Here is a 21,985-nt window from a genome sequence, read left to right as displayed (position 1 = left end):
CAAGGAAACAAGCAGAACAAATTACTAACGGGAAAGACTGATTGGTGGCCCAGGTTGCTGGCCTGATACCAGAGCTGGCGCTGCCTCATTTTCATGGGCATTTCCATAGAACTGGTGCCTTCATCTATGGTAGCAACAGCTCTTTCCAACACCAAACATAGACACAACCACAATCCATAGAAATAACCACAGTAAACAGAAATCCTTATAGTCTACAGAAGCCACAGTCCACAGAAATTAGCATAGTCCACAGGAATCAGCACAGTCCACAGAAATTACCACAGACCACAGAAATGACCAGTCCAAATAAATTTCCACAGTCCACAGAAATCAGCACAGTCCACAGAAATTACAAATCCAAATAAATTTCCACAGTCCACAGAAATTACCACAGTCTACAGAAACCACAGCCCAGAGTCATCACTTCCATCTGTAAAGTGCTTCCCTGTTTGACAAAGCTCTCAATTAATATCTAACAACTTCCTAGTATTTCACAAAATATCTGTGGCACTTATGATTTAAAAGTTGTGGTCCGTGGTGTTGCCCTTGGACTGAGGCATCAGATCATGCCAGGAGCATGTGGCAAAGCCATTGACTTCACCTACCAGGAAGAGATCAGTCCACATAGTCTCTTTTGAGTGCACACCTATGACCTAAAGCCCTCCCTACTAGGCCCCACCTGTAGAGTTCCATTACTGCCCGGCAGAGCCACACCAAAGAGCAAGCCTTTCACACGGGGCCTTAGGGGACACACCATCTAAATTCCAGCAGTGTCTACTGTTCTTTATGATCAGATGGGGCTTTCTAGGATATTTCTTAAAGTTGTCTTTATTGGCATATGATTTATATGAAATAAAATGCACTCATTTCTGTACACAGTTCAAAAGTGCACACAAGTGGCCACAACCCCAGTCTGAGAATACTGAGAACTTTCCAAATGCCCACAGGGGTTTTCCAGAGCCCTTTCTGCCCGACTCAGGGCACCATCAACCTGTGCCGTGACAATGTACATTAGATCTGTCTTTTTTGTTTTGTTTTGTTTTGTTTTGTTTTTCGGGACAGGGTTTCTCTGTGTAGCCCTGGCTGTCCTGGAACTCACTCTGTAGCCCAGGCTGGCCTCAAACTCAGAAATCCGCCTGCCTCTGCCTCCCAAGTGCTGGGATTAAAGGCGTGCACCACCACCGCCCTAGATCTGTCTTTTTAAGATTTCCCTGGAATGGAATCACACAGTACAGTCTTCCATTTTGGGTCTGGTCTCCTAAAGTGGGCATGCCTGGAGGTACTCTCCTCTCTCTCTCTCTCTCTCTCTCTCTCTCTCTCTCTCTCTCTCTCTCTCTCACTGGTGACATTAGAAGTAGCTTCTAGTCTGGGCTGAGCAGCCATGAGTTCTGTGTGTTGTGTGCTGTGAAGGGGAGTGTTTGGCTGACTTTATGGTAAACTCTAGAGGCAGGTCTACAAAGCAGCTGCTACCTCACTGCAAAACACCTAGGTACTGAGCTCTACTGGCTCAACTCACCTGACAAGTGAGAAAAAGCACAGCCCACCCCTCCATCCTTCCCAGACCCTCCCTAAGTGTGTCAATCAATCCCAGAGGTAGCATTGTCCCCATCTCTATAGTGGTTTAAGTGAGAACGTCCCCCACGGGCTGTGGTAATTGAACACTTGGTCCCCAGCTGGTGGTGCTATTTGGGGGAGGTTTAGGTAGTACGGTGTGACTAGAGGAAGCACATCATTAGGGATGGGCTTTGGAATTCAAAGCCTTGTGCTTCTTCCGGTTTGATCTCTCTGCTATGTGCTGCTTGAGGCTGAGGATGTGTGATCTCGGTCTCCTGCTGTACACCTACTGCTTGCTGTCATTGCCTCCCTACCATGATGGATGCTGAGCCTCCAAGAATCATAAGCCAAAATAAACTTCTCGAGAAGTTGCCTTGGCCATGGTGTTTTACTCCAACAACAGAAAGTAGCTAAATGCAATCTCCCAGTGAGGAACCGAGGCTGGGATCTAGGAGAGATCCCAAGCACAGATCTCTTTCATTCATAGGTCACTGGGGTAAGGATTGGACTATTGTCTTGTTGCAAGTCAGCTAGGGCTGAGGGGCTGCACTATCCTTGGCTGGGAAGAGGGCATCAGAGAGTAGGCATCTACTGTGTACACCAAGTGCCTTTTACTTGGTCCCTGACCCCACACTTACCCTGCAACTTTAGTTTGGGTAAGCTGCCTAGGTCATATTTCCTGGAACAAAGACAAGGTGAGATTTTTTTTTTTTTATCTGACCTAGTTAAAGCTGACCTCAGCAACTCCTTAAGAAACACAGAGCTGAGTTTCAGAGCAGGACCTTACAGGCTGGGCTATAATATGAGCAGTTGTTGGATGTAGGATAACCACAAAATGCCTGGAGAGGCACTGGGTCAGTGGGAACACTGCCCTCTCATGCCGTTGAGTAGTGAAGAACCTAAACCACCTTTTAATATATTGTATTAGTTTGATTTCTACCACTAAAACAAAATTCTCAGGGCTGGATGATTTGTAAAGAAAAATAAATCTTTTACCTCAGAATAGGGAGGTCCAAGACCACCAGAGCCAGCCTCTACTCCACTGAGGCCCTAAGAGGGCAGCGTCATGATAAGAGTTTGTGTGAGATAAGAAGCCAGACAGATTTAGGGTCAGGTTTGCTTCTTTCTGACAACCCACTCTTAGAGAAACTAACTAGTTCTGGAGACCTGCATAAATTCCTTCCCAAGGAAGCTACTTGCCAGCAGGTCCCACCTCTTAAAGGTTCCACCACGTTTTGTTCCTTTTAGACGGGGTCTCACTGTGCAGCCCTGGCTGTTCTCTGGAACTCACTATGTAGACCAGACTGGCCTTGAACTCACCGAGATCTGCCTGCCTCTGCCCCTCTGCCCCTCTGCCCCTCTGCCCCTCTGCCCCTCTGCCCCTCTGCCCCTCTGCCCCTCTGCCCCTCTGCCCCTCTGCCCCTCTGCCCCTCTGCCCCTCTGCCCCTCTGCCCCTCTGCCCCTCTGCCCCTGTGCCTTGACACATATCTCCCTGTCTCTGTCTTTCCACCTCTCTCTGTCCTTTCTGCCTCCATCTTTCTCTTTGGTCTCTTTTTCTGACTCATAAACATGTTTCCATTTCTGGTGAATGAACTTAGGCTGTTTGTCTTGTGTCCAATCCATCATGCTCATTGCTAACAAAAGTAATCAACAAGAAATAAAACTGACATTGGCTAAAATCACGCACAGGAGAAACAGCCATCGACTGGAAATCGATAAAAGCGTCAAGCCTCCATGCCAGTTTTACAGGCTGCACAAATCTGACATGTGAGGATTGGAGCTGACAGAAATAATGGCCTGACCAGGAACCCCAGGCATGGAAGTGGTCTGCAATCAGTAGTGATTGATGAGTCAAATCTTCATTACATGATTTTAATTAGAACAGACCTGATCTCAATGTAATTGATCTCAATAAAGCAAAAACTGAGAGAGAGAAAATGGGGTGGGATAGAGTGGAGTGGGGTGCAGCTGAACCCTCTGTGGAGGATAGAGCACTGGTTTTGGTAGAACTGACCAGCTTGTGCCTGCTGCCTTGGGCATCATGGCTAGGCAACTTGGAACTTCCTTTCTAACAGTGGGGTTACAGGGACCACCCGTCTAGAGGGAAGACACTGCTACCAAGAAGTGTTCATAATGGCTGAGACAGTAAGCAGGTATCTATTGACAGCCAATGTCATTAGGTTGTATGGTTGGACATTGACTAGATAGGCCTTTAAAAACTGTCTCTGGCAGGAACTGATGGCACATGCCTTTAATGACAGCACTTGGGAGGCAGAGGGAGGGAGATCTCTGTGAGTTCAAGGCTAGCCTGGTCTACAGAGTGAGTTCCAGAACAGCCAAGGACAGACAGACAGACAGACAGACAGACAGACAGACACACACACACACACACAAATGTAATGTTACATGTGTAAGTATGCATACATTCCTGAATGAACATATGTATACCCCACTTCTAAAAAAGAGCCACTCAGAGTGCTGGGGTGTTTGTGTCTGAGTCAGTTGCTAAGGTGATTGCCTTGAAGGTCTGAGGACCTGAGGACAATCCTAGAACCCAGCTAAATGTCAGGTGTGGTGATGTGTGCTCACAGTCCCGGTGCTGGGCAGGTGAAGACAAGCCAGGCTAGCCTTACTGGTGAGCCAATGGGAAAAAGAGACAAAGGTGGACAGAGTTCCTGAGGGTGCCTCCACACGAGTGTATATACACACATACATTCGAATCAAATTCTCCTTGTCCCCAGAACTAGTGAGGATGTGGGTTGCTAGGCAGTGGCTACCCCTCTGGTGGTGGGAGCAAGCAGCTTGTGTCTACTAAGGCTTATCACAGAGTGTGGGCCTGCAGCTTCCTGGTCTTCCACCTGACTTTCTGACTCTAGGGAGACAAAATGAACTCGGCAGTTGTCTGGGCAGATGCCAGCTTCCTCCCTGATGACAGCTTCTTAATTGTTTTCTCCTCGCCTTTATTTATTTATTTTTCTTAAAGGGCAGCCAGTCCAGTCGGAACACTGCTTGACCCTTACACCCCATGGGCTTGCCTCGCCGCCATCCTCCACCCATAGGCACCTGCACTCGGGACTTTGTGCATAGCATTCTTTTGGCTGCTTTGTGGTGTGAGCTATCCTGTATGACACCCAAGGCTTGGTTTCACCTCTCCTTAACCTCCTGTACTTGCACTAACACAACACGAAGCTTCATTATCATGTCTGATATTCATCCATGTTGTTGAACCAAGTATTACGTTTCTTTTCATCATTGTGTAGTATTGTACTGTGTGCCTGTGCCACATTTTAATTTTCTTTTTAACTTTTTACTCTGGGCCTAGATGGTTTGTAGTTTTTTACTTCTACAGAAGATGCTACTATGAGGGTTTTGTTTTTGTCTTTCGTTTTAACCTTTTTTGTTTGTTTGTTTTTTGAGACAGGATCTTGCTGAATGTCCCAAGCAGCCTTGAACTTGATGCAATTATCCTGCCTCAATTTCTCAAGTGCTGGGGATTACAGACATACACTTTCATGCCTGGCTTTTCTGTGAATATTCTATTTTGTTGTTGCTTTTGGTTTTTTACAAGATAGGATTTCTCTATATAGTCCTGGCTGTCTTGGAACTCACTCTGTAGACCAGGCTGGCCTTGACCTTAGAGATCCACCTGCCTCTGCCTCCTGAGTGCTGGGATCAAAGGTGTGAGTCACCACTGTCCAGCTGCTGTGAATATTCTTAAACATGCCTCTGGTAGCCTGATACCCACATTTCCATTGGGCGTACACTTTCTATCAGATAGTTTAACACCTTTGTTGCAATGCATTTTTTGAAAAAGATTTATTTATTTTATGTATGTGAGTACACGGTCGCTGTTGCTGTCTGAAAGGGCATCTGATTCTGTTACAGATGGTTGTGAGCCATCATGTGGTTGCTGGAAATTGAGCTCAGGACCTCTGGAAAAGCAGTCAGTGCTCTTAACTACTGGGCCATCTCTCCAGCTCCCATTGTAGTGCATTTTAGGACATAAATATTTCTAAGTTTTGATAAAGTCTACCCAGTGTCCTAACATGTAGCTGCACCACATCACATTCCCACAAGAAGTGGACGAAGCTTCCGGATGCTTCACATCCTCACACCTGATACTGTCAGATCCTAAATTTTAGTTTTTGGCATGAATTTACAAGCCAGGTTTCTAGGGGATTCAAACACGTTTGATGGGAAGCTCAGAATCACAGGGTGAGCATAGAAAGAACAGCTCTGGGGCCTGCTGGGCTATTCTAGGGCAAACCCTGAGTCAGAGCTGGCAGGCAGGCATGTGGACCCAGAGAGCTGCACTCCTGGTGTCCCTTAGCTCTTCAGCTCCTTGTCAGTTCACACTCTCAGTGTGACTCCTCTCTTGACTTCAGCCTCCATCCCTCAAGCCTGAGGTCTTTCTTTGGTTAGAGTCTCACATTTCTTTGGTTAGAGCTTGGGAAAATGGGGAAAGACCCAAGAGAGGGAGTTGTGGAAGTTGTGGACACCAAAGGTAGCATCAGTGGTGTTGGGGGTTGGGGGGAGGGACTTGGTTTCCATGGCAACCATCATGTACTGCTACTCAGTGACGGTGTGTCTACCCTATGACCAGGCTTTAAGGAAGGGAGATCTGCCAGGTATTCTGAAAGTAGTGGTTAACAATGTCTAGTGGCAAACTCAGATGTCTATAGATCCAAAGGGTGTGAGGAAGGTGGACAGGATAAGATACACACAGGCACACACAGAGACACCTGCACACACACACACACACACACACACACACACACACACCACACCAACTAAACAAGCACTTCTCAAATGGGGGATGACTGTACCCCAAGGGACATTTGACCAAAAAGCCTGGAGGCATCTGAGGTGTGTGGTGGATGAAGCCCTGGTGCTGGCACTTCCTGTCAGTGGCCAGGCCTGCAGCTCAGTGCTCTGATGCCAAGTGAGCCTCACACTCCTAGCCTTCCCAACTCAAATGCTGACAGTGCAGGGGCTGAGGACTACCCTGTCCTGTCAGAGCAGAACAGAGCATTGACTTCACAGATAGGTTACGAGTGGGCTTGAGCTTGGGGAAGTGCGGCCCTGCACTACTTATTAGTGCCTTGAGGCCTGGGGAAAGCCAGTGTTTGCTATTTCCAATTCACTGAGAATTGATACATTTGAAGAAGTAAACTGGCAATTATTTCTTAAAGGGAACTATAAAGCCACAAGAAGTACGAGCCACAAGTCGGGTGTAGATGCCTCTGCAGCGTCGGGCTGCAGCATCAGGCTCTAGCCCCAGCTCTCCAGCTGTCCCTATCAAGGAGGTTAGCGCAAGTGATTGTGGGATCTACAGCTTTGCTCTAACCCCCTCCCAGGAAGCTCAGATGCCTGCCTGTAAGGTCCCGCATCCGACACAGCCTCCTTTCACCCCTGCCCTGGACAGGAGTCTTTCATCTGATGGGGTCAGATGGGGACGCACTCTGCAGGGATTGGCTGACTCAGGCAAGATGCCGCAGAGCAGGGCAGGAAGTGGCTGGTGGAAGGGGAGTTGTAACACCCCTGTTCCCAGCCATTCTCTGCACCCCAACATTTCCCCAGCTCTCCTCCTCCAGCTGCACCCACTGTTATTCTCCTCTCTTCATTAGGCTGTGAGTCAGAGATTCTGGGTTCTAATCCCAGCTCAGCTCATATCAGGTAGGCAGCTGCCTGGGGCAGGACAGTCACTCTGTACCCTTTCCTGGCTGTAAATCATGGATGAATAATAGTCCCTGAGGCAAAAGGTTTGGGAGAAAGCTGTGAGTAAAGATATTTCATAAAAGGATATTTTTATATAAGCATAGAACAGGGCCAGCCTTAACTCTTTACCTTGTCACATCCCAACCAGGAGACCTTGGGGAAGCCACCCTTCTGTGGGTCATGGTCATGCTGGCTGCTGGCAGGCTCTGAGGTGAGCACCCATGAGAGTCTGATGCTGAAGGCAATACGGGAGGTAGAGGCAGCTCTGCCTGGATAGAGCTCACCCCCAAAATCATTCCCAAGTGTCTCCAAGCCTCTCTGCCAGCCCCCCTGAATCTCCTCAGCCAGAAAGAGACACATCCATTAAGAACATCGTTCTCAACCCGTGAGTTGTGACCCTTTTGGGGGAATAGCAGATATCCCGAGTATCAGATATTTACATTACTATTTATAACAGTGGAAGAGTTGCAGTTATGAAGTAGTAACAAAATAATTTTATGGTTGGGGTCACCACAACGTGAGGAACTGAATTCATGAGTCTCAGTATTAGGAAGGTTGAGAACCACTGGTTTAGAGCAACGGCTGGGCCAGACACAGGTGTCCAATTGGACTCTCAGTCCCTGTGACCTTAGCCCTTCGCCTGCTCCCTGGTACCTTGGTTACCACATTTGGGACATGAAGGCAATCACAGTCCTCACCTCACCAGGTGTCTTGGTCAGAGTTTTACTGCTGTGAACAGACTCCGTGACCAAGGCAACTCTTAAAGGACAACATTTAATTGGGGCTTGCTTACAGGCTTAGAGGTTCAGCCCATTATCATCAAGGCAGAAACATGGCAACATCCAGGCAGGCATGGTGCAGGAGGAGATGGGAGTTCTATATCTTCATCTGAAGGTTGTTAGTAGAAGACTGACTTCCAGGCAGCTGGTAAGGGTCTTAAAGCCCATACCCACAGTGACACACCTACTCCAACGAGGTCACACCTACTCCAACAAGACCACACCCCCAAATAGTGCCACTCCCTGGGCTACGCATAGTCAAACCACCATATCAGGTGTCAGAGAAAACGTGTAGAAAAATCTAGAAATGACTTATATTGCCATGTCATGATGTCACTTGCCCACAGTCCCACTCTTCTCAGAGAAAATTCTGGAAACAAATGCCTAACCATCATCTTGTTAGGTCTGGATTCACAGAGCACTGAGTTGTTTTATAGACAGGTTACAACCTGTGGGGAAGGGTTTGGATGGCATCATGAGTGGCTAAGCATCAGAGGATCTGGGGCCTGAACCTCTCGCCAGGTGACAGGCTGTTCTCTCTTTATAACTTGTCAGGTGACCCAGAGAGCTGAGGACAGGACAGGGAGGAGCAGCTGATGAAGGAGGATCCCGGCCTGGACCAGCCTCTTCCCCTGTGGCACCTAGGGTCCCTAACTGCCTTACTCAGGCTACCTCTTCCAAGTACCACATGCCACAATCTGCATCTTCACTAAAAATGGCACCTACCCAAGCATTTGTTCTTAATTATTGCCTGTATAGGCGATGCCAGGAATATTAACAGACATGCCACCTGTTTCCTGGCAGGTGGCCCTGTGGGTGCACCTGTCAGCCAGCTGCCTTGGTCCCTACTGAAAACCAGTGGTGTCTTTTTCATCCTGGGCTCAGGACCCTCTGGGAGTCATTGGATGGCTAGGTCAATTCCTAGGAGGTCTCTGCCTCCCTGGAGCCTGCTTTCTAGCTGTGCCTGACTTCCAGGGCTCTGGTGAGAATAGAGAGCAGGGAATTCTTTGCCCTATGAATGCTGTATGATGCTGGAGCTTTCTCTCTCTGATGGCTGGTATCCAGTCCTCACTACAAGGCAGGGAAGAGGTGGTGGCTCTACAATCCTGGGTCTCGTCCCACATCAAAACTCCAGTCAGGCTTTCCCAGGGGATTCCAGGTGACATCACTTCATGAGTACTGTGGCCTGTAAGGTGAAGTCACTTTCTGGCTGTCATTTCCTGTGAGGCAATGATATCGTGCAAGTCTTATCACATGAAAGGCGACATACTCTTGTGGATGTCATTATATATGATGTAATGTCACCTCAGGGTGCTACTGCATGTGAGATGGCATTACCTCCTGGGTGCCATCACCTATGAGCTGATGTCATCTCATGGAGCCATGACCTGTGGTGACTCCTGAGGCCCACAAGGCCCAGAGGTCTGCCAGTGAAGGAATTCTCTGTGCTGACACACAGGGCATGCTTATAGCCCTGTGCCCCATATGGCCTAATTGTGAGGCTCCCTAATTGTTCTCATTTCAGCTGCCAATTATCCAACAGAGAAGGCAGGACTTCTGACTCACAGTTTGGAAATTCAGGACTGGGCCAAGGTTCTGGCCTGCGGTGACTTGGAGCATCTCGGCTACAGGCAGCGCTACTCACCTCAGGACAGGAAGCAGGAGACAGGAGAGGGGGTTTTCCGCATCATCTGAGGAGGCACCCGTTTGACATTATTTCCTCTAAGACCCTACCTCTTAAGTCTACACAACCTCTCCAAGGACATGGTATTTGAGAAACACTGGGGATGCAAGCCATAATTACTGAGTTCTTGGTGCTTTATACTGTTGAGGGGAAGCTGAGATCCAGCCATGGACTTATGAAACTCCATGGACCCTGCTTCTGATCCAGAAAAAAGGAGCTAACTACCAATTTGGCCACTCAGTTTTCTGAGATGCACATGCTCACCTCCTTGTTCCCCAGTTCAGGGACTGTTATATCACAACCAAACACAACCATTGCTCCCACCCTTCCTCAGTGGACTCTGCCATGCCTCTGCTCTCTAGCCTCTAGTCCTTCTACTAACCCTGCTGCCCTGCCCTTCTCCCATCCTGTGCTCAGCCTGTATTCCTCAGAAGCCTCACACACACACACTTCTTCTAGCCTTTCTTCAAGTATCACCTCCCCAGTGAGGCTTTGATGACCCTCTCCCTTTCTTATTTCTATAGTTTTAAATTTTCATTACTTTCCAATGGCATCTATAGGGCAGGAGCATTCTTGAGGCAGTTTACAGGCAAACCAGAGCTGGTTGGTTTTGGGTTTTGTTCTATAGGGTTGTTTGTTTGTTTGTTTGTTTCATTGGTTGGTTGGTTGGTTTTGCCCATCCATATCTCTACTATATAATAGGGTTCCCTCCCATAATGCTAATTACAATAATGGCATCAACCCAAAGGAATTAACTGTAAATTCTTTTTTTTTTCTCCCAAGACAGAGTTTCTTTGTGTATCTTTGGCTGTCCTGGAACTTCCTCTGTAGACCAAGCTGGACTTGAACTCACAGAGATCCAACTGCTTCTGCCTCCCAAGTGCTAGGATTGGTGGCATGTGCCCGCAATGTCCAGGCAATTAACTGTAAATTCTTAACGTTGTCTCAGGCTTGGTTCCTGTGAATTGTTCAGTTCAATCCTGTCCTGCCTCCACGCCTACCCCCAGCCCCCTGAATATACATCCTGTAGTCTTCAAACTGTCTTCACATATTTTATTCGCATTGGGATCCTGCCAAGACCCTTGTGCCTCATTCAGCTCATCAGTCTCTTAAGAAAAGTTTCTTCTCCCTCTTTTATTGGGGGAACCAGATCATCTATTCATGAGTTGATCTCAGGATATCTTTTACTGCATCCCCGAATGCTATGTGCATTCTGTCCACTGGTCTTCAGGACTTGAGGGCTGCCTTCCACTGACTGGTATCTGGTCTGCAACTGTCACCCTTACCTTCTTAAGACTGAAAGAAGATGACTTCACAGTGTCCTTGTCAGAGTGAGGGACAGAGACACAGCTCCAACTGCAACCTTCACAAGCCTGAGGAGCACCCATTGATGGTTAGGGGCCTCAACTCAGGCCAAACCAACATACTTGGCTTTTGGGCTGAAAAGAATTTCAGGACTAACCAGTGGAGTGAGTCAGCTGGAAATGTTATTGAAGGTGTTTTAATATAGGCTCAAGGCTTCAGAGAAAGAGAGCCACTCACTCAAAAGAAATGAAGACATACCCAAACGGGAGTATGTGCTTTCTGAGGGAGAGTGGGCAAAGTAAGGCACACCCCAGTGTAAGTAGAGGTTTCTCAAGGGGTCGAAAACAATCCGTCTTCTCAGCATCAGCCACTTAGGCCATTTGGTGACTCTTAAGTTATGTCTCAGGAAGTTGCAAACTCCCCCTTCTCTCTTCCCTCTTATAAAGAGATATGTGAGGTGTCTCTGGAGATGCCTTGGATAGGGTTACAACGTGATAAACCAGAAGCCATGAGGGTCTAGAACTAGTGTCCTTTCACTGTAAGCTGCTGATATTCCTAGAAAACTTCAGATTTGTGGCCAAGAAGGAAGAAAAGCGTCTAGTGGTTGTTATCTGTGCTGGACTTCTTTCTGGCAGAGGCTTCAACTGGACCCAGAGTGACAGGCTTCTGGCTCCCATCTCCCATACTCCATCTCCCCTGCCACAGGTTTTTGCCACACCTGTTTGCTCTGGTTCTTCTCTAAAATAGATCCTGCTGGGAACAATAGTCAAGGCTGCTGTCTCATTCTCTACTGACACTGGTCTCAAGTGACCAGTGAGGGTTTGGGGCTCCTTCTCCTTTGGAACATTACTGTACATACAAGGCATCTTACAGTTTTCAGGTCTTTCTTCTTTGATGTTCCAGTTGTCCTAGACTTGGCCAATGGATGCCTGGTGCCAGGCTTCAGTGTCCTTCCAACCTTCCCCACTCAGACTATGTGCACTTCCTTAATTTCTGGGACCAAGGAAAGATACTTAGCATGTCTTCTCTATCCCAGCCTTAGGTCAGCCCTGGGGGGTCCTTTCAGCCTGCAGAAGCTATGAAGAGTCCACAGTCTGGGTCCTGGGAGACAACAGAAACTGTATGGGGATACCCGCCTTCTTGCTCTGTTTATATCACCTTGTTACACCGTTTACTGACTTACTACATTGTTGCTATTCTCTCTCCTCCTCACTCGAACATCAACACTAGGAAACCTTGTTTTGTTCGCTGCTGGGCTTAGGAGAGGCAGCACAGAGATGAAGCCTAATAAATTAGTTGGATGAAAGAGGGGGTGGGATTGATGGATAGTCCCCATGCCCGCCCTCCCCTAGCCTGAGGGAATTGCTCAGAGGGTCCCCCACCCCTTAGTACCTCCCCAACCTTGGATCTTATTTATATCAGCAGAGCTGGTGACAGAAATGTCACCACTGGGCCTGTGGGGCAGAAAAGGCCAAGAAGATTAAAGGCATCTCTGATGAGACGTTAATTTGTTTCCAGAAGCAGGTGGGGGTGGTGAGGACCCAGGACCTTGGGGACTTTGTGAGGCTAAGGCAGGACTGGAGAAAGCAGAATGGCAGGCAGAAGCTGGCCTGAATCCCTTCTTTCTACCTGGCTTTTGAGATCTGTAAAGCTTGTGTGCTGAGGGAGTTAAGCCAGTCCTGTATTTGAATCCTGCCCTCAGCACTATCTGAGTCCTTAGGATTTGTTGTGGTTTCTACCTGCCACTGTCAGCTGGCAGACATCCTAAGCCCTGTTCTTTTTACCAGAGAGAACAATAGGGGTGGGAGTGGGGGCATGGCCTGGCCCTTTTGGCCAAACTTCCTGCCCTGGACTCTGGTTTCAGCTGTTACCTGATAGTTTGTATACCAGTGAGAAGCAGCCTCTTGTATCTGTACTAAGCTGGTAGGACATATGGCACACAGTAGAGCTTTTACAGAAGACACTTATTTGACCCAGTTGTGGCAGTTGATTGGCTTAGTTCTGAGGAGGGGTTAGGAGGTGTTGAGACAGGGTTTCCCTGTAGCTCTGGCTGTCCTAGAACTTGAACTTGCTCCGTAGACCAGGCTGGCCTTGAACGCACTGAGATCTGCCTGTCTCAACCTCCCAAGTGCTGGGATCAAAGGCATGTGCTACCACTGCCCGGCAGTTGGCCGAGTGTTATGGCTAAGATCTGGGACCTTGTTCTGCCACTTGCACGCTGTGTAACCCTAGTAGAGTCCTTTACCTCTCTGAGCCTCAGTTTCCTCATTGGTTCATCGGCCCTCCTGGTGCACTGTGAAGATTAAATGAGATAGGTTGTGAAAGGCAGCAGGCTTCTGATTTTCCTGCCCGGACTTTCATTGCAGTTTGTACATAGGGATGGGCTCCATGTAGAATAATCAGGCTAATAGCTACCATTTATTGGCTGAGCTCCTGTATGGCAGAATCAACTGTAGACACTGCTCCTCCAGCTCCCTTCAGAGGCAGGGAATAAGTCTTAGTCCTGTTAGTTAAATGGGAAAACAGACCTGGAGGGTACCTGGATTGATGGAGCAGGTGTCCACAAGGGCTAGGTATTTGAAAGAAGTTCAGTACACAAGTCCCATTTCCCTTCCTATCGCCTGAGCAGGCAGTATTATCCTTGGGGAAACTGAGGCACAGGATCAGCTACTTGTTTAGAGTCAGAGCAGGCATGTGACAGAGAGGGATCCCTACCCTCTCCCCTAAGGTGAGTTGATTTGAACTCAGATCTGTTCATCCCCAAAAGCTGTGTCCTCTTATCTCTCCCCTTGCCGTTAGCTTGGCTAAGTCACAGCCTTGTTGTCCAAGACTCTTCGGTCCATAGAGGGGCAGTGGAAGAGCCAAGCAATCTTGTTCAAGTGCCCACCTTTAGTTTCCTGAGCTTATCCCTGCCTAGGGTTCCCAACCCCTCCACCCCTGCCCCAAGGATGGAAGAACAAAATCTCCCACGGAGTTGGATAAGGAACCCAATCCCCCACCCCCACCAGCATCTTGCTGGTGCTCCTCTTCCCTATCCCCAACAGAAATCCTCCCCATCGCTCCCCCCCCCCAGATGATCAGCTCAGAGCCTGTTTCTAGTTGAAGCCTAGTGTCGAAGATACTCCAAGGAAATCTTAACAGCCAGGAAGAACCCAGACAACCCCTTAGGAGTCAGTCTCCTGAGAGACCTTGGGACTCTTCCTCCCAGGCCTCTCATTCATTGCCCGCTCTATTTTCCCCACACTGTCTCCTCCATCCACTCTGTCAGCTAATGGCAAGAATGCAGCAGCACTTAGGCAGACTGGGTGCCCAGACCTGGCAGGAGGACTGCTGCAGAGTGTTAGGGTAAACCTCATGCTTCCTGGATCAAGGCCACAGCACTGCTGACTGAGGCAGAGTTCTTCTGCAGCCCGACTCCCTCTGAAGCAGAATTCTGCAGCCTCGACTCCCAGGGAAGTCCTCGGGCTCCTGAGAGTGTGGTCTGGGCCCAGACTCATTCTATGGGCTTAGAGGTTTAAGAACTGAAGAGGGAGCCCGAGGAGCCACCTTAGGGGAGAAGGTAGGGAATCCCTCTCTGCCACATGCCTGTTTTGACCCTAAGCAAGTAGCTGATCCTGTGCCTCAGTTTCCCCAAGGATAATACTGCCTGCTCAGGCGATAGGAAGGGAAATGGGACATGTGTTTAGGAAGCTCCTTTCAAATACTTGGCTCTGTGGACTACTGCTGCATCAATTCGGGGGTACCCACTGGGGGCCTTGGGACATGTTGCCAATGGTCTGTTCTGTGGCACAGCAGGCCAGCCCTTCTAGTGGCTAGCTAGCTAGGATGGGTATCTGAGGGTCAAGCAATTGGTCTCGGGCAGAGAAGTTTCACAGAGCAGTTTTAGATGGAGAGACCCAACAGCTGGCAGAGAAAGAGGTGGAGGCTGATGGAGCTGAGCAGAAGCCGGGGTGGGGTAGGCGGCACTTTTTTGGCGGGAAGAGGAAATAGAGGATTGGAGTGCTGAATATAGGTTCTCCATGCCAGGACCTGGGAAGATAGATCTGCTCTGGCGCCCCGCTTGCAGTGGAGGAAGGGCCTTGCTGCCGGCTCTGGGGAGGATTATCTATTTTAGCAACTCGGGAAGGGAGGAGGCCAGGAGCGCCCAGCCTCCACCAGTCAGGCGGCTGGGGCGCAGCACAGAGGCGCCAGCTCCGGCTCCGAGGCTGCGGGGCGTCTGCAGGGAGGTTGCAGGGCTCCTGGTCTGGGACCTGCTGGCCGGCAGTAGTGATGTTGGCGGTGTCACTCAAGTGGCGGCTGGGCGTGGTGAGGCGGAGGCCCAAAGGTACGGAGCAGAGACTGCTGTGGGGTGCCTGAGGAGCCACTGGGGAGGCTCCCTCTCTACCTTTGGTCCCACTGTCTCCTAGCCTGCTTTTGTCTGGGTGCTTGGGGTGTCTATGTGACATACCTCTTGGGACTTAGAATCTGGGTCTCTTCCCTTGGCACTTGTCAGTTGCTCATTTCTCTGCATTCTTCTCTGGGGCTCCGGCTCCCTGTGTTCTGGGTATCTTCCTTTCTCTCCGCCCAATCTCTCTTTGTCTAGTCCCCTCAGGGCCTCTACCTCCCCTTGGTGCTCCTCCCTGCCCTAATGGCTGTTCTTGTGTCTCTCCCACACCTTTCTCCTATTCGCTCACACTGCCCTCTCCCACCCTTTCTGTCTTTGTCCAAGGGTCCCTTTCAGTGTCTTTCTGTGTCTTACTTTTCTGAGCTTCTGGTCCTCACCCCTCAACACCCCTCATGGGACGTATCCCTAAAAGGCTTTTCTTTCCTTCTTATTCAGACTATGGGGCTGTGTTGTGGTTGGAGCAGGCTGGCAGTGTGTCTGTGTGTCTCTGTGTGATTGCACACATTCACACCTCTAGTGCAGGCTGGGGTCTGAGGGCTGGCGGTGAAACCTGGGCCTGGCTCTCGTCCAAGCTGAATTGACTCTGAGTTGACACTGGTCCCATTCCTGGAACAGGTCCAGTCCTTGGAGAAGAAGAGGGGCCTCAGGTGTGGACAAGGTTGCAGTGTGCTGGAGAGGACAGTGTGGAGCTGAGTGTTAAGCCCCAGAGTCTGTGTGACCCTAGATGTCACCTGTGACAGCCCTCTGTTCTCCATGTATACACAGGAGATAAGGATGGTAGGAATTCATAGTCCTGTGCTTCAGGCTGAGAGCTAAGAATTCCCAGGCTGTTAACAACAGACAAAGACCTCAGTTCAGTGCCAGGGTGTGTCAGAGAAGGCCTTTCCTTACAGTCCCCACTGCGTTCCTAAATGCCAGTCCATTCTTGGTTATATATCAGAAAACTGAGGCCCAAAGAAGTTAAGAAACATGTCCAAGGCCACACAGCTGAGCCACAGATGTGCATTTGGTAACCATTTTATTAGCATTTGCAGAACCTATATGAAGTGGAGCTGCTCCCCTGGGAGGGGCCAAAGGGTCCATAGAGAAGTAGAGGGCTCCAGGACCCATTCTGGCCTGTAAGCAGCTGGTCTCTAGAGGTCTCTGCAGGGACAAAAGCATCAGGAACAGGGTTGCCCAGGAACTCTCCGCTGTGCCCTGAGAGGTCACCCCTCCCCAAAGCTGTTATTCAGACCCATGAGTCCTGAGGACCCTGTGATGCTATTTTTGATCACATCTTAGGGCTGATCTCCATGGAAGACCCTGAGATCTGGAGAAAGGCTGAGGCTGTGCTTTTTGGACACCAAGGAAGTGTTTGGGTCGGCTCAGACAGACCTGGGTTCAAATCTCACCCCTGGCTGTCACTCTCTGTGTGGCTATGACAGCCGTCCCACCTTAGTTTCTCCACTATAGTGGGCAGACCAAGAAAAGCCACCAGCTTCAGCTTGCAACTTAGAGTCTGGAGCCGGGCGCTGCACATATGAGGCTCTTGAGGTGTGAGCTGGAACCTCCCATCCTCTTCCTGCCTCTCGGCACCGTGCTCCACGTTACACCCTCTCCCCCACAGCAGCTATGCCCTTGAGTGTTGAGCCCCTCATGAAGAAGTTACAAAGTATAAAAGCATGTAGCCTGGCTGGCTGAGGACCTATGTGAAGAAGGTGTGGCCTGGCTTCTGACACGAGAGGTGCTCTCTGGGAGACACACAGCCGCACACCACTGCATGGAGCTGTTGCTCGAGGGAGGAGCCCTGAGGCCTTGGTGGGAAGCAAGAGGTTCCTCTAGCTCGATATTCAAGGTTTTATAGTTTTAAGATTTATTCATTTATTTTACGCCTTATGTATGTGTACTGTGTACAGGCTGGTGCTCACAAAGACCAGAAGGGGGCGTTGGATTCCCCTGACGGGAGCCACAGGTGGTTATGAGTCACCGGATGTGGGTTCTGAGAACCAGCCCTGGGTCCTTTGTTTCCCTCTCCAGGAGCAGAGAACTGTCGGGGGACCTGTTTCCTTACCTTCAGTCCATGGTCTTGTTTTATTGTTATATGTTTTACATATCATTTAGTGTCTGTGCTCACACACACCATGGTGTATGTGGGGAGGCCGGAGTACAGCTTGCAGGAGTCAGTGTGTCCCAGGAATCTAACTCATGTCAGGCTCATTGGCAAGGCTCTCTACCCAGAGTCACCTCACCAACATCCCCACCCATGTTTTCAATAGATCTTCCTGTTTCTCCTCTTTTTCAAATAAGACCTTCAAGGGCCTTATCCTTTGATGGTTTGAAAGTGGGGGGTCACAGGCTAGGTGAAATAGAAGAGTCCAATTAATACTGGGAGAAGGAAACAGTGATTTTTAAGAAGCCTAGGGAGGGCTCTCAGAGGAGGAATTTGCTACGTAAGTAACAGAAGGAATAGCTTATGCAAACAGGGCTGCAGGGCACACTATCCATCAATGCTGACACAGGGTGTACTGCCCTGTCTCATTCAAAATTTATCAAGTACCATACCTGGTACTGCCCTAAGTCTTAAGGGCACAGCACAGGTCAGAATAGGCATCTTCATCCTCCTCTCCTAGCTGTGGCCACACATCATGGTGGTTTCTTCCTCCCTCCCACCCCCGGGGAAGGAGGCCCCCTGAGACTCTTCCCAGGACTCACCCTGGCCACCACAGCTAACTCCTGACATTTCTTATACAGCCCTACCTCCCATAGCAGCGTGTGGCTCAGCTCTGACTCCCTCTCAAGCAATGTTCCTTCCTTCCAGTGCTCATCTACTGGTCCCTCTGCTGGGCTTCTGCCCTCCTCCAGGTCTAGGGCACCAGGTGTCTTAGAGACTGCGCCAAGGAATAAATTCATCCTGGGATTGTTCCAGGATTTCAGAGTCCTGGGAGGCTGGTGTGAAGCTCTGCCTTGTTCTGTGTTCTTGCTGTTTGTCAGATACCATGCTCAGTACTTAACAAGTCCATTCTTGTATTCCTCTTGGGCTTGGGAGCTATGGTCTAAGTTGCCCACATTGCACCTAGGGAATCTGAGGCTGAAAGAGAAATGATTTTCAAAAACCAGACGTGTAGGAAATGACAGAGTCTGAGTCTGCCTAGGCAAGATAACTATGAAGCCCAAGCATCTTGCCAGGGTGTTTTGTTCCACAATGGTCCGTGTGTCTCCTGTTCTGCTGGGAGCAGAGTCCTTTCTGAGATGTCCCCACTCATGTCCTCACACATGTGCTGACCTTTCTAGCATCCCTGAGGTTCTCTGCTTTCTGGAGCTCTGCCCAGGGGAACCTTGGCAGCCTTGATGGGCCCTGAAGCTTCTGCAGGCCACTTCAGCTTACTAGTACTGCCCATGCCTAGCCAATGCCTCTGCCACACACGATCTTGTCTGTGTCCATTTTGTGGAGTGCAGACTCAGCTGGACCACAGGGCCTGCAGTGCACAAGAGGCACAGAGAGGGCAGAGTATCCCATAGTCCTCCTTCATCTAGCACACACTGAGTGAAATGTGCCTCCGCCTACCCACCTTGCTCACATCCCTGCCACCGGAACCTGTGCTGATCTCGTCAGCTAATGCCCCGTGCTGTCTCCGTTTGTCAGCTTGAATGCTCAGTCCAGCAGGACCATCTGCCTGCTTTAATTGCCCAGATAATTGTGAAGGCTGCTGGCCCTGCCTCCTTCACTGCAGGTCTGACAGGGCGGAAAGAACATCCATCAGTCAGGAGGCCTAGGCAGACCCGACCCCAACTTTCTGTATGTCCTTGGGCAATCCCACTCTTTCTGGCCTCAGAAATTCCTCAGCACAACCTCCTTTTACCCACATAGTGTCCTTGGGCTAACCTTGTCTCTGCAGCCCCCACATTCCTGTTTTGGCCGAGGTATCAATGACTCAGAGCAGATGTGGGCAGGTGGGCGGACAGGGCGGCACAGAGCCAGCCAGCTTCAATTGCTACACAACTGGGGCAGCTGGAGTCCTTAAGGGACGACCTTGAACAAGGTCCCTGTCCTTTATAGAATGGATGTGTTTGAGCCATGGAGGCACCTGCAAGTCACTTGAGTGTTAAGTTGGAGATAGAGATGAAGGGGCCCCAGACTGACTGTGGCTGAGCTGAAGCTGCCCGACAGGCCAGAGGTCCCCCTTCTCTCCTGGCTCACATGTGCAGCCCATTTTATATATTGAAAGGGCAATTTCTGCTCAAAGACATCCAGCTAGTCAGAGGTGGGGGTGGGGGTGTCTGGATTGAATTCAGAGCCCATGGAAACCCCCCAGAATATTCTTCACTCTTTGCCACTTGCCTTGCTACTGAGCTCTTCTTGGGGGAGCTAGGTGGAGAAGAGGGAGAACATCCAGCCATCAGGAAGACCTTAGGGGACTAGGTAAGCTTCCTAGGGGACAGGACAGCAGAGCTGTGTGTGGAAAGACTTACAGGGCAGAGAGTACTAGGGACAGGCATGTCTGGACGATGATGGTGCCAAGTGGAAGCTGGGGTCTCTCAAAGTGTTTGTGATAGAAGAGCTGGAGGCTGCGAGGGAGGTTGTCTAGGTTTGAAGCCCTCCACGACACTCTTCCTGATGAGCCATTGCAGGGGTGTAGGACCCTTACCTGTCAGGCATCTAGGAATGTCCCAGAAATCCAAGGTTCCAACCCCTGCCTCAGACAATAGTTCCAATGAGGCTTCGACCTTCCAACTCTTTCAGGGAGACTGCTTGACATGGGTGTAAAGACTCCTTGATGGTCCTTTTCATTTCTTTTCTTTTCCTTTCTTTTCTCTTCTTTTCCCCCTTTCCTTCTTCCTCTTGCTCCACCACCCTGCTCGCTATGAGTCCCCACTCACTCCAGCCTGTCTTCAGACGCCCCATATGAGGGCATCAGATCTCATTACAGATGGTTGTGAGCCACCATGTGGTTGCTGGGATTTGAACTCATGACCTCTGGAAAAGCAGTCAGTGCTCTTATCCACTGAGCCATCTCACCAGCCCCCTGATGGTCCTTTCACACCCTTACACGGCAGCCACCAGCCTTCCTCAGCTACAGAATTCTCTTTCAATGATCAAGTCCACCAAGAGGATACAAAACCAGATAGGGTCATGCTAGTCCAGTGAAGCCCCTTAGGGATCTTATGAACATCAAAATGGCTGAGTTCAAGGTTCTTCTAGGCCGATTCCCTCATCTGTCAAATGGAGCTACTATTCTAGTGTCATAGGGGCAGAGAAGATACCACAGAATGTGAGATGCAGTCTGAAATATGCAGAAACTGGCAGAAGCCAGTAGGTGTGGCCAGTTGTTCAAGCTTGTGTTTCCATTGTCTCAGAGCCTCAGTTTCCCCCTTGTGTGTAGCATTAGGCACTGGGTACAGAGGATGTAAAGAGACTGGGTATAGGGCAATGCTTTGGCTTGTTTCCTCTTCCCTGATGATGGAGAATTCCCCAGGGGGAGGTCTCAGGATGGCAGATGAATGGAGACCACCTCGTCTAGCCATACACAGGGGCTAAGTCAAACCACATCCACCTCAGAGCTGTGGCTCGTACTGCCAGGCTCAGAGTCTGCATTGGCTCTGGTGAGGAGTCTTGAGTGCCTGCCCCTCACCCACTAGATGTTCCAGTGCAAGACAGGCTGCTCAGGGGGCGGTGAGCTCTCTGTGGATGGGATGCAGAGTCTTGAATGTCAGTGATTCTGGGATTGGAGTCTTAATTGTTTAGGTCTTAGTCACTCAGTGGCACTTGTCTGGCTCTTCCTGCGTGTAGCCTCAGGACTCTCAGGAGGCAGTGGAGGATCTCCCACTGAGAGAGAAGGACAGGGCCAGGGAGTGGAAGGAAGGCTGGAAAGAGGTGGTAAGAACTGGCTAGTGCAGTCGGGGTAGGCTTCTGGGAGGAACAGGTGGGAGCTGGAGAGAGGATGAGAATATGAAGAACATTCTAGGTAGAGGAATGTGCCTTCAAAGAGGACCCAAGAAGGAAGCACCTAATTCTGATCCCAAGCCAGCCGAGCTATGCATGCCAGACCACACCCCTTTCCCATTCTGGGTCTCAGTTTCTCCTCTTTTGTAAAATGCTACCAGCAGTATCCACCTCATGAGGTTTTTTTGGGGAAAAAAACCCATGATAAATTCACTGTACATGTAGTGTGACGTATCCAGTAGGTGCTCAATAAATGCTGGCTTCTATTTAGGACTTTTGCACTTAGACAGAGGGTGATGCCTGATGCAGGGGTGGGAGGCAGGATCCTGACTGACCCTGATGTAGGTGCCTTTGGGAAAGCACCTTGTGCTCACCCTTGCTCTCTGCCACTAGCAGCCATATTTGGAATGCAGATGCCCAAGTGCTGTTTTGCAAAGCAACTGCATCCATCCTTCCTGGTGCACTGAAGTGGCCTCTGGAGCCTGTCCTCCTGTGTTACCCACATAGTAATTATGGTACCAGGAATGATACCAGGTGCCCTTTGCCTCACACCCATCTGCCTGCTCCTGATCATGCTGCTGTGGGCTTCCTTAGACACTCTGGGAACTTCCCACACTTAGTGCTAGCCATCCTCACTGCTG

General features: G+C 49.8%; 1 protein-coding gene across 5 annotated transcripts in view; it reads left to right on the top strand.

Moving 5' to 3' along the window:
• Positions 1-21,985, top strand: part of Grip2 (glutamate receptor interacting protein 2) — an 80,391-nt gene that overhangs the window by 18,969 nt on the left and 39,437 nt on the right. For 2 of the 5 annotated variants that reach the window (XM_076940124.1, XM_076940129.1), the window contains exon 1: positions 15,234-15,364. The exons of 2 other annotated variants lie outside the window; for them this stretch is intronic. In XM_076940124.1, coding sequence (XP_076796239.1) covers positions 15,310-15,364 — 55 coding nt within the window. In that variant the 5' untranslated portion in view covers positions 15,234-15,309. Of the gene's footprint in view, positions 1-15,232; positions 15,365-21,985 lie in introns of those variants that run through there. One more of the 5 variants, XM_076940128.1, reaches the window with a different exon arrangement.

The sequence above is a fragment of the Arvicanthis niloticus genome, chromosome 9, assembly GCF_011762505.2.
Source record: "Arvicanthis niloticus isolate mArvNil1 chromosome 9, mArvNil1.pat.X, whole genome shotgun sequence".
NCBI classification, from domain to species: Eukaryota; Metazoa; Chordata; class Mammalia; order Rodentia; family Muridae; genus Arvicanthis; species Arvicanthis niloticus.
This window is presented reverse-complemented; position numbering and strand designations above follow the sequence as displayed.